Genomic DNA, 16,393 nt, shown 5'->3' on the forward strand with positions numbered 1-16,393 from the left:
CTGGAGTACGTAGGTCTACCTAGTACAAGTATAAATATAAAGTAGGTGATTTGGAAGGCAGCTGTGAAGTTTCCACCATGATTGTGACTGATGTGAGGTGTCTGCATGAACCCCAGCTGTGGGTGACACATCCGCAAACTCTGCAACACGTAGGCTTGATGCACTGGCGACTCAGCTGTGTTAATCACCCTCTTCCTCATTATGATACACCGGACATGTGTCTGCATCAGGAACTGAACGGCGGAGCTGATCAAGCCTGGTCGCGTGCGGATGAAGCTAACCGTCTAACGGGTTTTAGGAAAGTGCGCAGCTGGGTTTGATGTGTAGGAGCGGTCACAGCCAGAGGGAGTCAAGTCTGATGGTCAGAGAGTCAACCAGGAGGAAGTTTGAAGATGGACCCCGACAGTCCCGCCGCCAGGGTGGAGAGGACCTTCTGGACAGTTTGGGTGAGTCGTTGTGTTATCTAAACCCAAAACGTGTGATGGGATAACTACTATAATTTTACTGTTAGAGGCAGTGGAATGTGGAAATGTGGATGGAGAGTCTCCCTCTTCCTGTGTCCGTCTACCTCTCTCTCTCTCTCTCTCTCTCTCTCTCTCTCTCTCTCTCTCTCTCTCTCTCAATTCAATTCAATTCAATTGGCTTTATTGGCATGACGTAACAATGTATATATTGCCAAAGTAACCATCAGAAAAAAGATAACAAGATAAGGAAAGCAATATTTACAATAAATGATTAAAATTCTGTTATTCATTTTAAAAGAAAAGAAAAACTAATAACAATAAAAGAAAGCAATATTTACAATCATTGAATTACAATCAACATATAATTTATACAATCTAACTGTCCCAGCAAAGAAAGAAGAAAAAACAAAATAAAAAATAAAAACAAAACAACCAACAACTGTGTGTCACTCGCTGTCTCTCAGTGTGTGACAGGCAGAAACATAGACTGCTGCTAATCTAATCTACAGCTCTGTGACTCTTCCCCGAGGAGGAGCGGCAGTTTTTCCTCATCTGACCATTTTAAAAAACCTTTTTTGATGGATTCAAATTTTTGGAAATATGTTTCTCTAATTAGTTCATATTTTTTACATTTGGTGAGGAAGTGTAGCTCTGTCTCAGGCTGACTGAGGCTGCAGTGGCAGCACAGCCTCAGTCAGCCACCCTCTCTCTCTCTCTCTCTCTCTCTCTCTCTCTCAATTCAATTTTCAATTAAATAACACTGTACATATTGCCAAAGCAAGCGTCAGGAAAAAAAAGATAACAGTAAGGAAAGCCATATTTACAATAAATTATTATAATTCTATTATTCATTTTAAAGGAATTAAGAAAAGAAAAACTAATAACAATAAAAGAATGCAATATTTACAATAATTGAATTACAATCAATTGATCATACAATCTAACTCTCTCTCTCTCCTACTGTCTGTTTCTCTCTCTCTCTCTCTCTCTCTCTCTATTTCTCACTGACACACACACACACACACACACACACTGTGTGCATATCCCTCCAATGTGTTTAAAAATGTACACTTCAGAGGCAAAAATATAACCGAAATATTACACCATTAGTTTTGCATAAAACACGTTTTCTTTAAAGCGCCCTGTAGCAATTTGTCAGGTTTTGATTTGTTTAATTTCTTTCTTTTATTTTCTTATATTTTTTCAATAAGTTCAAAACATTTTTTTTCTGGATAGAAAAAAGAGACGCATCAAGAGTTCTGTTAAATTATTTGTGCTGAGTTAAAAAGCAGGTGTCATTCACTGATCATTGGAAACTTTATTTTTCTTATTTGTTGTTTTTCAAACTTGCCTGTAAACAAGTTGCACACTTTTATGCACGTTCAGCAACTCTGCCGCACAGCAATTTAAACAGTCCAGCTTACATTGGTCTATTGTAGTTATTAGGGATGCACTGATTGGGAAATTCTGGGCCAATAACAATGCCTTAAAATAACCATTTGGCCAACTGCAGATACCAATATTTTTGTAGTTGTTTGGTGTTATTTATGACATATTTTGTTCCAGGGAAACAAAGAAACATGCATTATTTATATTAAAAAAACTTTTTGAGACTGCTTTGTCCAAGTCAGACTACAAGTGATTAATATAATATTTAGTCAGTGCAAAGTTAATGCAAAACATCCGCTAAACGTCGGCCACTGCCATTGGTTCAGCTGATATATCAATGCATTTGTAGTAGAATTAATGATTTGATAGTTGGGCAATTAAACACTGTCTGTATTCTAACTATAATTAGTGCCATATTGCACAGTTCTGTCCAAAAATAGGATAACAAGGCCTGGCTTACAGACAGAGTTTCAGTAGATCATTTTCACACAAGACATCTTCACTTGTGTTAACAGGAAATGTGGACATATAACTGTGACATTAATGATGGCTACATTGCATTTAGTGGTTTTGAGCCAGTGGATCAACAGTGCATCAAATTATTATGTTTAATGTGAAAGGTGTTGCATGTAGAGAAGAACTCACAGATAATAATTACCAAGCTGGAGTTCTCCTCAGCTAGAAATAGCGTTTCAGCTTCTTTCAGCTCATTGTTTTGGTTTTACAGCCGCAACTTTGAACTCTGCCCAGCACCAAACAGCCCTGTATATATGCACTGTATATATATTTATATATATATATATATATATGTGTGTGTATATATATGTGTGTATGTATGTATAGATGTGTGTATATGTATGTATGTATATGTATATATATATATTTATATACTTGCACTAATGTACAGTTACATCTGCATTTATTTATTTTTATTTATTTATTATATAATCTATACCTATATATACTGCATTTTTATACAATTCATTCCTGTATATATTGCAATATGATTCACAATTACTGCTTAATGCACTTCTGGTTAGATGCTATCTGCATTTCGTTGCTTTGTACTTGTGTACAAACATGTACTTGTACTTGACAGATAAAGTTAACAACTAGCTGCTGCATAGAGGCATTTAGTAACTAAAGGGCTACAGTTAGAACATTCATCAGGCCACTTGAAACATGACACCAAACACTTATGGTACAAAGGTTTTGGATGTGGCTGAGGTCAGTCACACACAACTCAGAAAACCATGTATGGAATTTGCTTTGTGTATGGGGGCATTGTCATGTTGAAACAGGAAAGGGCTCTCCCCAAAATGCTGCTGCAAAGCTGGAAGGACATTATTGTGTAAACTGCCTGGTATGTTGTAACATTAATGAGAACTAAGGAGCCTATCCCAAACCATAAAACACAGCCTCAGAACAAATAAATAGGATGGCATATGAACACGGGTGTCCATATACTTTTAGTCATACAGTTTAAGAAAGTAGAAATAATTTGTCAATATCATAAATAGGTGAAAAACTCTCTTTTTTCTCATTCTCAGTACTATATAACCGGAGCAGTGAACAGATTCTTCAGACCAGAGCCCACTGACATCACTGACCCGAACTCCATCCAGGAACCTGCAGTCGACAGTGAGCCCGTTAACTCTGGTCATGCAGAGGGTGACAATAGCAGAAGTGTGGTAGATGAGGAACAGCCTCTTGCGACAGCCCAACTGCTTAGCTCATCTAACCCACTGGTTGCTTGGGAACTTTGCACAACAGACATTGATTTAGGGCCTGCAGAAGAAAGCGCACATGACGAAATCCAGCCGGGGAGAGGCAGCGAGAGCGAAGCATCTGAGGAAGGCAAAGGCACGAGAGAAGAGCAGGTCGCCCAAGCAGGACATGATGATGAAGCACTGCTGGACACAAAAGAAGACAAACAAGAAGAAAATAGGGAGCGGAAATTGAGTACTGGAGGACCAGATGGGACACAAGAGACGAGGGAGTATGAAGAACACGCAAACATGGAGTCACTAAGACTCACAGAGGATGCAATGAGTGAGGATGTGGAGGAAAGTGGAAGAAAAGCTGATGTTGAGGAGGAAACGAAGGGAGCATTGACACCAGAGGATCCCCAAAAAATGGGTGAAATCGTGACAAATGTCCAAGTAAAGGGTGAAGATGATGAAATGCAGCATGAAGATGAAGATTTTGAGGCAGAAGACACTGAGGGAAAACTGTGCCTGATCACAGATTTGAGCCTAGAAGAAGAGGTTGACAAGCTCATAGAAGAGGCAGAGATTGAAGTAGACAGTGATGGTGTGCAACAGCTAGCCTCTAAAAATGAGCCTGATGAGGAGCCAAAACGAGTTGAAAATCAGCCATCAGTTTGTGAAGAGTTGTCCGATGACAGCAGAGATGTCAAAGAAGACCCAGACTTTACATCACTGCATGTTGAGTTACAAATGACCGACGACAAAAGTGGCATTGTCTCTGAGGATGAGCTTATTGTTGCGCAAGAGCATGTGATGGCTCATAGGAGTGAAAGTGATGAAGTTGAGGATGTGAAAGGGGAGGGGCGCGAGAGCACATTGGATGAGGGCGCTGTCATAGGGGAAGAAACCGTGAAAGAAGCCCTTGACATCCAGACAATAGATGAAGCTCTTGAAGAGGAAGAAGTCATCAAAACAGTCACAGAAGACACTTCAGGGCCTTTAATCGAGGAAGAGGAAGGAGGATTAGTGTTGGACTCAATGAAGACGGCTATCCGAGACTCCGAAAAGGAATTCGAGTCCGACTTTAACTTAAAAGACGAGACTGATGAGTTGGCAAACAAGCCACAAGATGGGGCTGAAGAGCTTTTGGTTGAATTTGAAACAGACGAAGGTTTATGTGATGCCAGACTAGTTGATGCTGCTGGAGAGGAAGTGGTCGGATTTGCTGATAAAACTTTTCTTGAAGCTGAAGTACAGAAGATGACAGAGACAAGCTTGTTTCCGGAACCCATAGATGTCATGAACTCGGAGCAAAACAGCGACATGACTTTTAGTTTATTAGAAGAATTTGTTGAAGCTGGACTCCTGAAACAGTCAGATGAGGCTGAGCCTAAATTACTTGAGGTAGATATGCAAGATGCAGGGATAGATATGGAAGAAACTGAGAATGAAGCCCCGAACAACCAGACAATAGATGAAGTGTCTGAGGAGGAAAATGACATCCAAACAGTCACAGAAGACAGTCAAGAAGAAGACGTTTTAACTGAGCATATGACGTGCAGCAAAGAAATGGTGCAGAATGCTAAAACAGAGCTGCACACAGCTGCTGGAGAACAAGAGGGTGTGGCTGAGGACACCGAAGAGCAAACCAAAACAAGAGAGGCAGACAATGACGGGACAGAAAGCCATATCACAGTCCTCCATGAAGAATCTGATGTGACACACATTTCAGTAGATGAAAGATTTTCTCATGAAGGTCAGGTGGAAGAGGAGAGGCTCTCCAGTGAAGCAGACAACAAAGAAAGTTGCATGGAAACAGCATGCACCTCAGTTACAATAAAACCTGAAGGTGAGACTGGACAGGAAATGAGCGGAGAGTTTAAAAATATTCCCCCAGGGGTATGTGAAGGCCGGGTTGTTGTGCTGCAGGAGCTAAACTTTCCAACATGTGAGGAAACACAAGAGGGAGTTCCTGAATACAACAATGAGTCAGATGAAAATACAACACAATGGTTCCTGGAAGACGGAGATTACGAGGAAATCCAGGGCTCGTTACCAGAAGAGGTGGAGAACAAGGAGCCGGAGAGCCTTCAAAACTGTGGCTCCAGCACCGAAGCTGACTATTTACTGGTGAGGGAGCATATGGAAGAGGAACAAGAAAGCACACAAGATATAAAGAACGGCTTTGATGCTGGATTGACACAAGAAACAAAGAAAGTACTTGTTGAAGCAGTAATTCAAGGTTCAGGACCTTTAATCGAAGAAGAGGAAGGAGGATTATTGTTGGACTCAATGAAGACATCGATCGAAGACTCGGAGAAAGAATTTGAGTCCAATTTTGGCCTAAACGACGAGACCGTTGAGGTGGCAAACGAGCCACAAGATGGGACTGAAGAGCTTTTGGTTAGATTTGAAACAGACGAAGGTTTATGTGATGCCAGACTAGTTGATGCTGCTGGAGAGGAAGTGGTCGGATTTGCTGATAAAACTTTTCTTGAGGCTGAAGTACAGAAGATGACAGAGACAAGCTTGTTTCCGGAACCCATAGATGTCATGAACTGGGAGCAAATCAGCAACATGACTTTTAGTTCATTAGAAGAATTTGTTGAAGCTGGACTCCTGAAACAGTCTGATGAGGCTGAGCCTAAATTACTTGATGTAGAAATACAAGATGCAGGGATAGATATGGAAGAAACAGGATATGGAGTTGAGGAGGAGACAGCAGAAGAAGAGATTTTACATCTTCGGGTAGTGGGAATGGCAGAATCTGAGTTATCTGGAGTGGTTGAGTCTCTGGAGACAGAAAATCAACTATCACATGAAGCACTTGAAATAAGCAAAGATGAGCTGGCATCTGAAGCAGAAGGTGAATCAAAGACGGATGAGTCCAAACCAAAGGATTTGACTTTGCCAGCTGAAGAAATGGTTAAGCATGCAGCAGAATCAGAATGGAGTTATGAAGAAACAATTTGCTCAATCGGTGGGCGTCAGGATGTGATCGATGAAGAACTTCTCGACTTCTGGATAGAGACTTCTTTGTCAGAGGATACTGACGCCATTAAACATCAAGAAGGGTCAGAGCCTGGACAGCAAACTGAGCCATCAAGTGAGGAACAAGATGAAGTATCAGCAGTGCACACAGAGAAGGATAAAGACCAGCTTGTGGAGTCAACTTCCAGAGAAATCCTGAGTGACACAGAGATGTCTTCATCAACAGTAGAGTCTGGATTTTTGGACCAGTCTCTCAGTGAATGGGGCACACAAAACAGTGAAACTCAGCTATTGAAATCAACAAGCAGTGGGTCATTTCAAGGGATAAATAACACATTGGCTAATATGTCAATATCTGCAGACCTCTCTGAAATGTCCACACAACAATCTCACTCTGAATCTCAGGATGTGTTTATGGAGGAAGCAGCTGAGGCAGAGCAGTCAGATCTGAAAGAGGAAGAATCAATCACCGAGACAAGATTTCACCCTGATTCAGAAGTCACGTCACCAGAGTCAAGACTTCTGAATCAGGATTTGGATTTATTGCAAGAGAAAACAGGCGAAGAAAGAGCTGAATCAGCAGAGACTGAAAGTGGATCAAAGAGACGGATCGATGATCAGGTAACTGACTGGAAAGACGCTGAAGAAGCAGAAGCGAAGGCACTGACCGAAAAGAGCGCTCCGTTCAATGTCGGGGAAACAAAAGCTGAAGAAGAACCTTTTGAGATAACCGTATCTGACTCTCCAGATGAAATCAAACGAGTTGATTCAGGACGATCTAGAAGCAGCTCAGAGGCTTCAATAGAGGAGGAAGTGTTAAAAGAGTCCAGTTCACAAGACGACACCAAAACTAAATCCGAGAGGAGGCTTTCCTCACCGGATGAACCGCGGCCCGGATCATCAGACGATATTGATGAATCATTAACTGGCCTAAACAGGACAGAGGTGACGAAGTCTGAAGATGAGATGCAGGTATTGTTTCGAAAATAACATATTTTACCAGAAAAATGTTTTATTAAAGGTTCAGTAGGTTAAAAAAAAATACACCACACCAAAACAAAAACAACTAGTGAATATGTAGGATCCTCTAACGTTTCTTCAGTAACTGCCCATGGGACTGAGATAGATGGTTAGCTAGTTAGCTAGCCAGCCTGCTAATTCCAACATGCTTTTATGCTGCACGAGTTACAGGAAACAAGGTGAATAAAGTTGTCATTGATCTGGCGGTCATTGGCTGAAGCATTAAGTACTTAAAGTATACTCATTAAGTGACTAGCTGGGTAGCTAGCCACCTAGCTTGCTAATTCCCCATGTTTTCCTGCTACGCTGGTTACAGAAAATTAGCTCAACAGTGGGTTGGTTGCAGCTCGGTCTAACTGACCCTCTGCCTCGCTCGCCAACGCCAGGAGGAGAGAGGCCGGCAGCTCTGGAGATGGACAAGCTAGGGCCGGCTAGTTAGCTTGTCCATCTCTAAAACTGCTGTTCTGTCTCCTCACTGACGTGGCCACCAATGTACCATTAAATCATGGTCGCATTGGCAAGCTAGCTAACTAACTAGCCAGCCGTCTCTCACAAAATTAGAGACTCTTCCAGGCTCTGATTGGTTGTTTTCGTTAAGGTGCGGTGGATTTTGAAAACCTCATTAGTAGCACAGTTTATTTGTCTTACGTACAACTGTCAGGATGTTTTAGAAATATTTCTAAATGTTACCTATTGTACCTTTAAATCATGAATAAAATCACACCATATTCATAAGACACAGAGACGGTACGAGTTGAGCTGTTTTGTCATTGCAGGTGGACTCCTTTGTGCTTGACTTTACTGTACAAAGGTCAAGAATTGCTGTTAAAAACCCTCGTGTAAGGCCACCCAAAGATCCCCGCTCCCTTCTCCATATGCCCTCATTGGATCCCACGCCCTCTCCACATCTGGCAGCCAAAGTCCCTGCAGGTGTGCCTTTAGGAGGTTTGGGCATTGGAATAAGACTACCTGGTAGGTCTCTGGTGACGCATGGAGAGCCTCTACGTCTTTCATGTTCAGTTAATTCTCTGTAAATAATGTCACACATTTTTTTTTTTTTTTAGGACTTGGTGCAGGATTTCCTGTTTTAAAAAAGACAAAACCACAGGTGGCAGATGAAAATAGTCCAGACACCCTCTCAAAGGTACTCATTTTTTATTTATCACTTTTCTCTTATGTTGATGTATGCATGACTAAAATGTCACTTAATCACAGGAGACAGTGCCAGAGGAGAAGAGTGATGCTCCCAAACAAGACGAGGCCCAGCACAAACCCAAATGGATGCCACCTAGACATCCTGGGTAAACAAACAAACATCTTGTACATTACAATATTCAACACAAAAGAGGCATCTTGTGCTCAGACATTTTCTGATTCTTAATTTCTCGTGTGTTCCCAGATTTGGAAATCCACTCATGTCCGAGCTGAAGAACAAGCTGAAGAAACCCACAAAGGACTGAGAAGAAGATAAGGAGTACTGATTTGTGTGGATTTTTTGATATAATATAAAAATGTCTTTATTTTTGGTGTATTTATGAAACTGAATACAGTGATGAAATGTTCGTCATGTCAATTAATTGTCCTATGTTTTGTAATAAAGCTTAACTGAAAAAGGGAAATGTGTTTCCTTTGGCTTCGCTGGGTTTTAATTATCAAAGCCTCAGATCTCCCTGGTGTGTAAGGGGACATAATCAACTATCAAAGTCCACAGTGAAGACAGTGGCTGTGTTAAGGAATTAATGTTTGTGGGGGAAAAAAACAGTTGAGATGTGCTCAGGACATTAAACCATCACCTTCTTGCAGCTAAAAAGGCCACCAGGGCCAGTTCATAAAGTGAGTTTATCACGTAATCCAAATTTATTTCGGTTAGTTTCTCATTTTCAGTTAATTTGGTTCCATACAGCAAATTAATCATCATTCAAGATCAATCCTTCAGATTTTTTAATGTGCACTACATCATATTTCAGGGTGATTACACTGAATACACTATTACATCAGATAGAGTCAGATATTGTATATTATTCATAGATAGTATATATTATATTACATATTTGTATTGAATATTATATAGCTATATTAACAGACCCATACAAAACGATAACTAGACAACACTATATATATATATATATATATATATATATATATATATATATACATACATATATATACTTTATAAACTGATTATAAAGTTCAGTTCAAAATGATTGGAACTGAATCACAAAAATAAAGAGTATTTTAAACTTGGATGAATTAAATTACATGTATTTGTTTTATCGAGACAGCAGATGGCAGTGTCTCCCCAACACAGTTTAAACTCATGAAGAAGAAGTCTCAAGCTGTGATTGGTTGGAAACATCCAATGAGTTTAAGGAAGTCAGACGTTTGAACCGGAGCGGCGCCTGAGACTTGTTATGTTGTTTTGACGTCCAGTTGACGTTTCTTTAAAAAAGTAGTTCATCAACAGACGCGAATATCAAAAACACACTTCAAAGTGTTTTCACGGCCTCAAACGTACCTCAAGACGTGCCTGTTGAGTTAGGTAAGTCAGAACTGTTTCCGTTATACCGACTACCGTTTTTAAGCTAATGTTAGCTTAGCCTCATTCGGGTGTCTCAACACTAAAAACTTCAACACATCATCAGTCAGTGATTTATCTAACTGTCCTGGTGTGGATGTTACCTGGGTCGTTTGTGATCCTTTACCGCTGTCTAAAGAGTCAATCTTATTTTATCTACTTAACGTAATATGTTTTCTATCGTCACACTGTTAAAATAATCGCCTAAGTCTTTTTTTTTTTTTGCCTTAATCATCTCGTCATGACGCCGGCCACCTTTGGTAAAATCGCCTACATCCTTAGTTAATCAGATCATGTGATTTTACCCCTTTAAGATCATCACTTCTTTGACAATTTGCCACATTCATAGTCATCAGATAAGAACCCAGCAAAGAGGAGCTAGAGGGAGATTGTTTAGTTATCAGTTTAGTTTATCAGTGTTTTATTGTTGACACTAATATTGGTTACACTTTACTCTAAGGTGTCTACATAAGAGTGACATGAGCGTGTCATAAACATGACATGGGATGTGTCATGAACATTAATGACTCTTTGAAGGAACATTAATGCTCATGATACTTGTCATGTCATGTCAATGCAAGAATGTCAGTTTTCCAGTTATGTCAGTCCCCCCTCCCCCCATTTGTACATTTGAGTAGTAAAGCCATTTCGAAATCAAAGTTGTCAATATTTGTGACGTATTGTCCTAATGTACATTTACATGATGATATTGTAATGTAAAAGTAAAAGGCTTTGTATTAATTCAATTGTTTTATCCACAGGCTGCAGCCACAGAGTGTCTTAGAGGACATCTGAAAAAATGAATTCTGGGGAATCATTAGGAGCCATGGATACTCGTGTGTGCTGGCTGGATGAGGAAACCTTGCCAGAAATCACCCTCCTGGATGCAACTTGTGATTCAACTCTATCTGGCAGCGTGCTCGCCACACCTGCAACAGCTCGGTCTGTGAGCAGGAAGTTGACCCCTCTCCGGCCCTCCCAGCTGAATTCCTCCACCAATTTAAACTCCACTGTTCAAATATCAGGCCCTCAGAATAACACCTTCGATCTTCTCCAATCTAATGTGAGCAGTCCCAAAGTGGAGACTGAGACTCTCGATACTAAACCTTCTCAACAGAATGGCACAAAAGCTTTGTCTGATATGAGCTTAAGTGACAGTACAAGTGATAAAGAAAACAATTCTGAAGCCCACTCTCCTGAATTGTCTAAGCAAACAACAAGTTGTAAAACCCCCAATGCAAAGATGGATGACCCCCCTGAGAGTTTGTTTGCTCCTGAGCGCTGGCTGGATGTCAGATATTTCCCAGAAATTACTCTCCTTGATGTTACACATGATTCAGAGCAGTCACAAGTAGAAGAATTATCCTCCATAGAGGCCATAAGGGACATTTCACCAGTTGATGATTTGAAAGAAATGCCTCCCTCAGAGTCCAGTGGACAAATTGCAGCAGAGCCTGGCAGACCAGACCAGAATGACGACTTGTCAAGTACTCTTACTGAAAATGCCACCCACTCCACAATCTCCTTTAGTGAACAATCTGATAAGAGTGTGGGGGGAAACGTGACGCAAACCTTCTTAGAAGCAACTCCAGATATTTCTACAGGCAGTGTTTTGGAAAACAGTAGGCCGTCACCAGAGCCCATTGGACCGACTGTGGAGAAGATTCAAACATCAGCCGAGGAAACGCTTGGTACCCGTCCTGCTAATGTTACTCACGATATAAGCTCCTCGAGTGACGTGTCTGCAGCATCCCAGACCTCTACCTCTGATATGCAGTGCAACACTAGTTCAAAGAATGTCACCGCTGAGCTTCATGGTGAACCTGTGATGACTTCTGATACTGTGGAAAGTAACAATGAAGAGCCACTCACCAGCAATGATGCTGAGTTGACCAGCGAGATGCCAAAATCAAGCCCAAAACCAGACGTGTCTTTGAACCGCACATTTACCTCCCTGCAGCCCCCCCACTTGAGTTCCTCCACCGATTTAAACACCACTACTCCAATATCTGGGCCTCAAAATACGACAGTGGATCTTCCTTCATCTGGTGTAAACTGTTCCAAACCAGAGAGTGAGGCAAATGATCAGGCTACTTCAGTATCTATAAACACCACTTTTGAGCCTAAATCTTCGAAGCAGAACGGCACAATAACTCTTTCAGAAACAAGCTCCAATGTCAATTGGCAGAACACTTTTGACAAGCTCTCTCCTCCTAAGGGCTGTAATGCAACAAGTAGCCCCAAAGAAAACAATTCTGAAGTCCACCCGCCTGAACTGATAAAACATAATGAGACAAACGATAGTACAGATTCTGACACCAAGAGGGTTGACACCCCTGAGAGCACGTTTGAAGCTCAGCCAGCTGCGGAGGTGGCTTCTGCAGTTGCCCAGCATGAGATTAACGATCATTCACGATCAGATGTACCGATGACAGATGGTCTTCCTGACACTTTGGGCCATCAAAGCATGGATAGGCAGGGCAACAAAAGAGAGACAATCAATTGGGATTCGGACTGTCTCATCACTTCAACACCAATGCCTAACTGTAAATTGTTTAAGCTAAACACTGAACGAGACCAGGGCAAAGCTATAGGCACACAGAAAAAACTGTATGGGGATGGTCCCAGTAAGACAGATACTCAGGTGCCATCAGACGTCCCATCAAACATCATAAGTGAACGGAAAACATCATTTGCGCATCCAGCTGCTAAATCCCTTGTGCCTCCTTCGAAACTTGCACCGCAGCTGTTTAAACACAAGCCAGCCTCCGCAATCCCAGGAAGGTCTGAGGCAACATCAGGCTTGCCCATGACGAGACAACGAACCCAGGCAGAAGCTTTGAGGACTGCTGCTGGTTCTGATGCACCCCAGGCGGTATGACTTGAAACTATTTGTAATACATGTACAAAATGTTGACGGCACATTCTGTTTAATTAAATGGATGGACACAAACATTGAGTGCATGTATTTATGACAGTCTTTTGATGGTATTATCTGTTGTGTGTTTAAGACGACAGGAATATCAAGCTCCTACAAGTTACGTCCTTCAACAACACAAGGTAGGCATTGTGCATTCTGTTTTTACATGGGCTTGGTAGATTGCTGTTTTATCCTTCATAAATGCTGAGGGTCAATTACTTATTAAAGTTGTGTGAGAGAATTGTAAACTTCAGTGCACGCTGTGAACCAATATTCAGATTTGTTTGTGTATGCGCTATGCACTTCACTATCTCCACTGTCGTCCCTGTGTGCCAATGTCAGGATGCAAGCTGCCCAGTTCGGGCTTGCAGAGACCACAGGCAAGTGGCTTACCTTCAGGCATCCAGAGAGCAGCGACACGTCTCAGGCCGCCATCAGCGAGAAGCAACGCAGCAGCTTCCTCAAGCACTAACAAACTCCGTGGACCTACAGGTACTCAGTTTATATTCTGTTTATCCTGATATTCTGTTACAAATGTATTTTTAAATGTGCATAAATTTGACAGTAGAGAAACTAAAGTGTTTTATCTATACATTTGTATTTCTCAGCCCCAATAACAAAGTCAAAATAAACAAACAAAAAGGGGACAGCTTGGAAAAGGGCCACAATGACAGTACTAACCCTAATAATAATAATAATAATAATAATATTATAACTTTTATCTCAAAACTGATTAAAATACCAACTACCTCTACCTCCATTGTCTTTGAAACGGGCCTAAAACTATGTATAAAAATAATTTGAAAGTGAATTTTTTATTATCGAATGTTTGGTGTGATATGCTTGGTTTGATCTTAAATGTTTTTGTGTTGTTTTTCTCCCTCTTCATATGAAACAGCTACTAACCCTGTGACAAAGACTTCACAAGCAAAGAGGCAACCTTTAACCAGAGGTGAAGCTTTACCAATAGCAAAGAGGAAGAAAATGGGTAAAAACTTTGCAGAAAAAGGCATCATCATTCAGCTATTCTTTTTTTTGTTAGCCCTTTTAAAGATTTGCATGGTTTTTATTTGCACAAAAGCTAACTGACAATAACTAGAACTGTGCAACAGTTATTATGATGGTGTTTAAAAAAGGACTTATCTGAGCTCACTACATACACACTCACACTTGTTTCTCTTCCTCTCAGATGCTCCCTCACCGTCCCGTAGTGCTGAAGCCTCAACATCGTCCTTACCTGCTGCCAACGGAGCCAGAAACCTCAAACAGCCTACAACCTGCAATAGAGCTTTGCCAGCTAAAACCCAAAAAGATGGTAGGTTTGGATTGCACCTTATTGTCATGTTAAATGAAACAATTTTATGGTCTAGTGAGTTCAGGAGCCTACTCACCTGTTCTCTTTCACATAGTTTCAGATGCTGCAGTGCCAGCTAGCTCTGCTGCTGAAATCTCAACATCTTCATGTGATCGTGTTAGCAGAGCCAGAGCCCTGAAACAGCCTGCGAGCAGCCATAGAGGTCTGCCACCTAAACCCAAAGGCCACGGTAAGCTGGGGGGCTGAGATCCCAAACTAAATAGCTGGGTCCTCTGGAGGTCTTATGGGACTGATTTAATCAAACCTCTGATGTGAAATGTCTACTGAACAGATCCAGTAACCTGGACTGTGCATTATCTTACAGGACTTTTTTGTATGTCTGCATGTACAGGCTGACCATCTGCTGTTAAGATCTTGTAGCTCTAGTAACATTTCAGCTTACATTTCAGATGTCTTTTATAGCTCTTACAAATAATCATAAAGGTCATGATTTAAAATCCTTGATCTAAACCGAAACAAAAGAGTGGCGCATTATTACGTTCTTAAAATTGGTTTACATTTATTTTCATACAGATGCAAACATTTGACAACAACTACTGAAAGCTTATCCATATAGAAGTGACTCAAGCTTGTAAGTTCAATCATGATAAGATGAACACATCTATCAAGTAAAAATATGTCCCTGTATATAAATTGCTATACTAGGAAAGACCAATTATTGCATTAATAAAGAAACAAATGAAAAGTAATCAAAACAGATTGCAGAGGCCAGTGATATCTGTGGATAATAACTACTGCAATAGCACCACCATCAACACATGATGCTGACTTGAGGAAGCAGGAGAAAGTGAAGTAATTCTCACTTATTCAAGTCCAATATGCAGAAAATAAAAAGCAGAAGATAAAGGATTATTGGCAGGGACCTTGTCTTCATGTCATGTAATGCTTCAAATTGTATTGCAGGTTGCGCAAACTGTGCCGTGCTTGAAAAGCAACTCAACATGCAAGCAGAAGAAATAAGGGAACTGAAAGGTATAACTTGGAAAACAATATGCTGCAGTGTTTTAGGATTAAAGAAATATCAGTGGGATTTTTGTTGTTGTTTTTTAAACAATCCTTCATGTGACTTTTATTCCTAAGGCAACTTTTTTTAGTAGCCTCAGTAATAACACAATCATACCTATCAGATCATAATGTTGCTTAATGTATTGTTCCCATTCACAAGCTTTTTTTTTTTTTTTTAACATTCTTTTTATTGAACATTTTCAGAAATATAACAGTCCAGCACAGTACACATACAGATAGTATAAAATATGTAACTAATCCAAAACACATCCACAGCAATGATCTCAAAAGTCCTTATTAGGTCTTTCATTTCAGGCAGTTGCACTTGGAGTTCCAAGATAGTCCAACACTTTGCCAAACTTTACTGTGAAGAGATCCGTCTTATCATTCACAAGCTTTTATTATACATACTGAATATTTTTAGGCAAATTGAGTGCAACATTTTGGCTATTACAGGAATTGTTAAAGCTGAAAATCCCACTTTCTCCTCTTGTTTTTTTATTTGGTCTGCTCTCATAACTGTGTCAAGATCCCACTTTTAATTTATTTTGTCCCATGTTTAAAATGTAAAAGTGGTATTAATGCAATTTTCCCTTTTTCCCCGCAGAACTGCTGAAGAAAAGTAAAGAGCAAGAATGCTGATCTTAATCGCATCATATTCACTTTTTAACCACTTATTGTAAATATTATATATGCAATACTAATCCTAATTATATTAATTGACAACGGGCAAATTAAGATACTATTTGTGTTTAAAGTTCATGCCCTCTAATATGGAGTTTCACATTTTGAAAATATGATGTTTTTATGATGAAATATAAACCTATTGTTCCACTTCTTACTCTGAGAGGCTCAATGTGGTTTTAAGTGTGCATGGATTATCTGTGATATCCGAAATAAATATGGTGTGGATTATTTTAAAGAGTGAGTTGTGCTTTTTATTTT

General features: G+C 40.3%; 2 protein-coding genes across 3 annotated transcripts; both read left to right on the top strand.

Moving 5' to 3' along the window:
* Positions 1 to 168: 168 nt before the first annotated feature.
* Positions 169 to 9,192, top strand: si:ch211-136m16.8 (microtubule-associated protein 1B). The gene is made up of 6 exons (XM_059324995.1): positions 169 to 446; positions 3,404 to 7,525; positions 8,350 to 8,545; positions 8,638 to 8,717; positions 8,789 to 8,874; positions 8,973 to 9,192. The coding sequence occupies exons 1-6, from the start codon at positions 393 to 395 to the stop codon at positions 9,031 to 9,033; spliced, it is 4,599 nt and encodes a 1,532-aa protein (XP_059180978.1). The 5' UTR covers positions 169 to 392; the 3' UTR covers positions 9,034 to 9,192.
* Positions 9,193 to 9,943: 751 nt separating this feature from the next.
* Positions 9,944 to 16,362, top strand: LOC131959333 (mucin-2-like). Of its 2 annotated transcripts, none has more exons than XM_059324495.1 (9): positions 9,944 to 10,112; positions 10,910 to 13,023; positions 13,160 to 13,208; positions 13,411 to 13,560; positions 13,967 to 14,056; positions 14,258 to 14,383; positions 14,478 to 14,612; positions 15,347 to 15,415; positions 16,056 to 16,362. In XM_059324495.1, exons 2-9 carry the CDS (start codon positions 10,948 to 10,950, stop codon positions 16,088 to 16,090), a joined length of 2,730 nt encoding a protein of 909 aa, XP_059180478.1. In that variant the 5' UTR covers positions 9,944 to 10,112; positions 10,910 to 10,947; the 3' UTR covers positions 16,091 to 16,362. The 2 variants fall into 2 exon arrangements, with proteins under 2 accessions (XP_059180478.1, XP_059180479.1); XM_059324496.1 differs by having other exon boundaries at positions 13,967 to 14,020.
* Positions 16,363 to 16,393: the final 31 nt, after the last annotated feature.

The sequence above is a fragment of the Centropristis striata genome, chromosome 21 (genome assembly GCF_030273125.1).
Source record: "Centropristis striata isolate RG_2023a ecotype Rhode Island chromosome 21, C.striata_1.0, whole genome shotgun sequence".
Lineage (NCBI taxonomy): Eukaryota > Metazoa > Chordata > Actinopteri > Perciformes > Serranidae > Centropristis > Centropristis striata.